General features: G+C 37.7%; 1 protein-coding gene across 2 annotated transcripts; it reads right to left on the bottom strand.

Annotated features, from left to right (window-relative positions):
- Positions 1–1,685: 1,685 nt before the first annotated feature.
- LOC104728809 (uncharacterized) lies at positions 1,686–5,884 on the bottom strand. Of its 2 annotated transcripts, none has more exons than XM_087471017.1 (4): positions 4,751–5,884; positions 4,013–4,465; positions 3,541–3,588; positions 1,686–3,416 (listed from the first exon to the last, which is right to left on the bottom strand). In XM_087471017.1, the coding sequence occupies exons 1-4, from the start codon at positions 5,736–5,738 to the stop codon at positions 1,981–1,983; spliced, it is 2,925 nt and encodes a 974-aa protein (XP_087327143.1). In that variant the 5' UTR covers positions 5,739–5,884; the 3' UTR covers positions 1,686–1,980. The 2 variants fall into 2 exon arrangements, with proteins under 2 accessions (XP_087327143.1, XP_087327142.1); XM_087471016.1 differs by having other exon boundaries at positions 1,829–3,416; positions 3,541–3,600; positions 4,751–5,779.
- Between the last annotated feature and the right edge of the window lie 295 nt (positions 5,885–6,179).

Genomic DNA, 6,179 nt, shown 5'->3' with positions numbered 1-6,179 from the left:
AGAATCCTGAAATCGAACCGAACACCCGACCATTTAAGGTGTCGATCGACACCCCTACCAAAATCCCAAACTTTGGTTCACAATTATTACACTATAAGTATGATTGGGGGGGTAATCTTTATTTTTCAGTGAATAAATGTTATTTTGACACAGAGTAGCTGCAGATGAATTGAAATTGAAGATAACGTGATTTAAACCTTGATTACAAAGAAAGCACGAAGCATTAGTTTGGTGTCTCGATTTAAGTTATCGATTTCTTGTGAGACTTATTTTTAAGTATACTATAGTAAGGCCCATAGTAAGCTATATGAGGACTCAATTAGAGGTGTAAGTAACCCAGGAGTAGAGTAATTAGAGTTGCATTGAATGCATTTAAACGTATCATTGATAGTAGTGAGGACGTAGAAGGAGAAGCCTTTACATTGTGGAGAATGACATAGGAGAAGGTGTGTGTGGGATGAGATAACTTTTACTGTTGATCTATATGTTATTAATGTTATGGTTCTGTTTAGTAGGTTGACTCAAAATTTGAAAGATTATTTGATGTGGTGGACCTTCTTTGTGGATTAAATAGAATTTAGATGTCTATGAAACTCAACAATTAGAGTTGTTGAAAATAGAAATGGACTAAAGTAAATAGATCATTAAAAAATTGTAATCAAGATTTTTTTCTTTCAACTTCTTTTGCTGCTTTATTTTGATCAACTTCCTGCTTTTTATTATATTTTTTTTTGGCATTGGATTTATCTTAAGGTTACTATTTGAACTGTAAGTTTCCAAATGACAACGTGGCAATAACTTCATGAACATGCGATACAGTTCTAATACAGTAGCAAAAATATGTATGTATAATTGTATATACATTTTTATTACTATTACAATCACACCATACTGTATAGTTCCGTCATCCTTCGGTCTAAGTCTCCAATGAAAGACTTATATAATTGGAGCCATAAAATACTTAGAGCAATAGCCTTTGAAATTCTTTCTATTTATTTGCAAATTTTCTGATAGCATTTAAAATAAAGTACTTACACCAATAACCTTTGAAACTCTTATTTCATTGTCAATGAATTTAAACTTTAACAAAAACAAAAACAAAAAAAAACCTTGAACCTATTTCAATGTATATTCTTATCTTCAAATAGCTTGTTTTAAAAATGAATAAATAAAAATCTTCCATGACTTATGTGAGATATAAGGAAAAAAAACACATAACCTTTTGTAAAGGATTAAAACATATAGTACAAAAAAAAATATAAAGAATTTAAACAAAAGATATTACATATTATAACCCATAGAAAGTCGTAGCTTCAAATTTTGTCTTCCATTCAATTTATGTTTAAATTCTAACAAAAATGGTGAAATATGAGATACCAAATTATTGTAAAAGATCTGACAGTAAAAAACAAAACAATACAATAGAATAATAAAACCCAGAGCAGAAAATATTGCAGGGAAGAAAATATAGGTCAAGTGTGGCGCAGGTGATTTGAAGGAGAGTCAGAGAGATAGATGAGCTGCCATTTAGATGATAGAAAACAGCCGCCATTTTGTTTAGCCCAATGTTGTTTCTCTCGACAAACTCACTTCTCACTTCTCATCATACAGTTTTGAAAATATTATATTTTAACGTCAATATTTTGCTACTACGTATAAATTAATTTAAAATGAAAATTGGACAATAATTTAATAAGTTTACTACAAGTCTACAATTACATCTTTTTTATTCATTTCATGCGTAATTTTTGTCCAACGAATAATAACAATTATTATCCGCTGCTCACTACAAACTCACTTAACTCTCGAAATATTTGAAACTAAAACGTTGCTACCGAAGGTAATCAGATTGACTAACCTGATGGTCAAACACTCTATGTCAATTGTGACTCGAACATTCAGATGTGAAACTAAACATATGGTTTAAAACCACTAGACTGCTTTAAAAAAACAAGAAAAGTAAAAAAAAAAAAAAAAAGACTAATATGACGATGTACTGGCAGATTGAACCTGGAGAAGGTGGTGAAAGCAATCAGCTGCGGTCGGTCGGTTCTCTTGGTTCGGTTCCAAGCACTTCCCCTGAAGTTCTCTCAACATCTTTGGCACATTACTCAATCCACACGTCTTTATCATATAACCAACTCCCCATACATCCACTTTCACCGCATGCAATCCCCTCTCCATCTCCGGTGCGTGTCTCCCACGCTCCTCTTCCTTCTCCTCAACTGCCTTAGCTACAGGACGGTTGGGGTTAAGCTGCGGGGCCTCAACAGCCGCGTCGAACCCACAAACGAACCAATCCGTGTCAGTTGTTGTTGTGGTCGTCGCCGTGCTTCTCATTACATTATCCCATCCCATGTCACGATGCATGAACGAAAGGTCATGAAGGGCAACGAGCGCTTTAGTCACACACATCAGCGAGTCAATCAGCTGGTCAACGTTTTGTGGTTTAACTCTGATTCCACGTGGCTTAAAACTCAACGACAGATCTTTCTCGCATGCCCTATCCAAATGCTCCGCGTGTGGAACTCTTTGGTCGAGAAAATCGTAGATTCCTTTCACTTTCATCCATTTTCTCTTGCTTGAGTAATACTTAGTCACCGTGTGAGGCGTTACTTCTGTCACATATTCTCCATGATCGGTTCTCTCAAAGTCGTTGTAGCATAAAGGCCTCGTAGTGCAGTACCTATCCGCAAGCAAAGGTAAGAGGGAAGCGAGACGGTAACAAGGAACCAATGCCTTGATTCGATCGGACGGTGATGAGACATTGAATGAATAAAGATCGGTGCAGATCACTCGATCTTGTGATGATAGGCTCAAAGCGCAGAAAGTTACGGTGAACCCTATTGCGTGATATCCAAGAATGTATGGAAGATCATCGTACGACCAAAGAATCTTCTCGACCAATAGTGAACAAGGATCAGCTGCACCTTCTCGTACCTTATCAGCCTCTTCTCCTCTCCATAAACCAAATCCTTTTATGAACCCCATCACGTTTGGCCACTGATCTTGTACGTTTTCAACCCAAGACGACGAGTCTGGTTTACGCAAAACCACCATTTCACAAAACTTTGAAACCATCCGGTTAATGCAGTCGTCCCAAAGTGGGATCAGCGAGTCTTTGCTTGAGATAACGAATCCGTTATTAGGTTTTAAGCGGGACATTATGGGGCCAATGATATCGTATGTGATTGCTCTACAATCTAGTAGCTCAGTGGAGGAGATGGAGAAGAAGAGCTCTTTTCCCGTTGGCAAGTCTTTGTAGACGTCTGGCCGGAGAGGAAACCGGAGATTTTCCGTCGGTGGTTCTCGAAGATATCGTGCAAGGTCAAATAAACTCGGGAGATTTCCAGCTGGTACACGCAATTTACTCAAGCAATGCTCCGATGGGTCTTGGAAGTCCAGTGTAGATATTGCTGTATTAGCATTAGTACCCATGTTAATATTATAATAATGAGAATTTTAAGCTATACGGTTCTAAATGTTGTCAAAAAAAAAAAAAAAAAAAAAAAAGAGCTACAAGATAGGAAATGAATTTACATTTATAAATGGGTTCTGAGAGTTGAAGCTGAGCTCGATCAAACAAACCTGCCACATTAACTGTTAAAAGAAAACAAAAATACAATAAGCTTTGAGAGCTCCATTAATTTTTCTCTCTAATTAATTTTGTATATTTATCACTAAAGGTTTATTGATCACACAAACTCGTCACATTAACAGAAAAAAAAATATATATTATTAAGAGTTACATTGTTTTCCTGTTTAATTTTGTATACTTACCGCAACAGATATAACACTAAAGGTGTTAACTTTTACATTTTCTAGCTCTATAGATATAACACTAGAAAACTTGCATAAATTTTAGTTACTCTATAATTTATGCTGAATCATTATTACTATATTTTAATATTTCTTCGCTGATTAGAGAGGCTCTTTGCATTGGTTTTCAGTTTTAAACATTCATTTGCTAGCCAAAGTTGTATTACTGTATCACTAAACCAATGTAAGTTACCTGAAGGTGAAGGAGCAGATGGTAAAGTTGACCTTTGTCTTCCAAAGACTTTAAGATGTTGACCAGAAATAAATTTATCCAAAGAAAATCCCTTGAGAGGTCCATCTTCGAAGGACTCCATTGTACAAGCCACCATGGAATCGTCTAAGTATGTGAGCTCGTCTGCATTCAAGAAACTCGACCCACTAACCCTAATTCTCCCATAATCAACCTCACCTTCTTCAGCCCACAAGTTAACTGATTCCTCCCAAGTTAACCGTATTTTCCCAATACGGCGAAGATCTTTTATCGAGGAAGACGAAGAAGAAGCAGAAGGGATCATCTCGGAAGTAGGAATGTATAGTGATTTATTAGAGAATAAACCTGATGATCCTCTAGCAATGTTGTGTGAATACGGATGATATTGAGGATAATCATCTCCAAGTATTGATAATGCTAATCGCTTCGCTCTTCCTACAAAGTACATAATTAATATTACTCAAAGACTAAAATATATAGAAAACGAATAATAATTATAAATATATAAAAAATCTTTAGACAATTTCATGTTCCTTCAATTCTAATCAATAAGACCAATAAACGATCGTACGAATACAATAGTCTACAAGTCCAAAATAACGCAGTATGGCACAGTGTGACTATTAAATAAACAATGCACTTTAGAGAAGTCAATGAGTAATAAATATAAAATTGTTATGGAAGAAGTAATAAAAAAAAAAAAAAAAAGTAAAATGTTACCATTGGAAGAGATCATAGGGTTGTTTTCAGTATCATATTCGTCTCTTGAAGTCATCAACGGTGGAGGATGAGGAGGAGGTAGTGCCTCAACAGAAGGAGGCGTTGAGGTAACAGTCACCGGAGCTCCCCCACCGCCGCCGCGGTTGATAGTCGGAGCTCTGACACGTGGACCCATGAAAAGAGTCAATTCTTGATAGACTTCTTCGTCAAAAGACGCGGGAAGCCGATGTTGCTTCCTCTCGTAAGGAGAGAGCCTGAAGTAACTCTTACCGTATTTTTCTTGATCTCCGCATTTTTCCCACTCGTACACTTTCCTAAACTCACCAAGCATGTTGTCCCATTTCGTACCGGCGATTTTAGAGTCTCGGTTTATGCCGTGTCGGTTTAGGAACTCGGCTACTTCCCTGTCTTTTTCAGCCCGGGTTTTGCCTCTGCCTTCGCCTGACCCGGATCCGGATCCGGACCCGGTTCCTTGGTTTTGGTACTGGATTCTCCAGGCTCTTGCTAGCCAGAGCATCTCGTTTGGTTTCCACACGGGGCTCACGTACTTGCCTTTCCTGAACTTATGTTGAAAGGACTCCGTTTCGGGTTGTTTTATTTGTTTCTCGCTGTTTGTGGCTTCTTGACCCGGCGGTGAAGATCCGGCTGTTTCGGTGGAAGAAGCTGTTACCACAGCGGTGGAAGGTGTCGGCGATGAAGAGATTGTGGAGGTAGTTGGGACGGTGGAAGGAGAAGGCAAGGCTTTCCATTGAGGAGGAGAGAGACCACCGGAAGTGCCGAAACGTGGTCGTTTGGGGATGGCCGGAGCTCCGGGAGAAGAGACGGTGGGTATGAAGATCGGAGTAGGGAGGAAAGATTGGTGGTGGTGGTGGTGGTGGTGGTGGAGGAGTGATGGGTTTGGTGCTTGGTGATCGAGTGAAGAATCTTTAGGTGAGGAGATTTGATTCGGTGATGGTTTTGTAGCATCTCCTTTTGTTGTCTCACCCATTTCAAGAAGCACTCAAATTAAAGAGGATTAAAAATAGCCCAAAATGAGTTTTTATTATTAAAAAGACAAAACAAAACAAAAAGAGAGAAAGGAACAAGAAGAACGAGAGAGACGATTTGTTTGATATTTTGAGACTCAAGCTAGTTAGCGTCTCTGGTTTTTTTTTGGGGTTTATGAAGGAGTGAAGACTATTAGGGTTTTTAGCTTTTTGGGTTTTGCTTTTTGCAGAAAAATGAAAACGAGTACTATTTTTTTTATAAGTATCAAAAGTAATTTAAACACAGAGAAAATGTTTCCAAGTTTTAATTAAGTTTACTAATTTAAGCCAGTTTAGGTGGCAGTGGCACTCGTTGTAAATGTAACTCTGCTCTTTCTTTCCGTTGATTCTCTCTTTTTTTCTCTGGTTGCAAAATAGTTTGAAGAAATAAAAGATATTAGGGA

Source organism: Camelina sativa, chromosome 11 (assembly GCF_030686135.1).
Source record: "Camelina sativa cultivar CO46 ecotype springtype chromosome 11, ASM3068613v1".
Taxonomy (NCBI): domain Eukaryota; kingdom Viridiplantae; phylum Streptophyta; class Magnoliopsida; order Brassicales; family Brassicaceae; genus Camelina; species Camelina sativa.
Note: the sequence above shows the minus strand (reverse complement) of the source record. Positions and strands in the feature narration are given on the sequence as shown.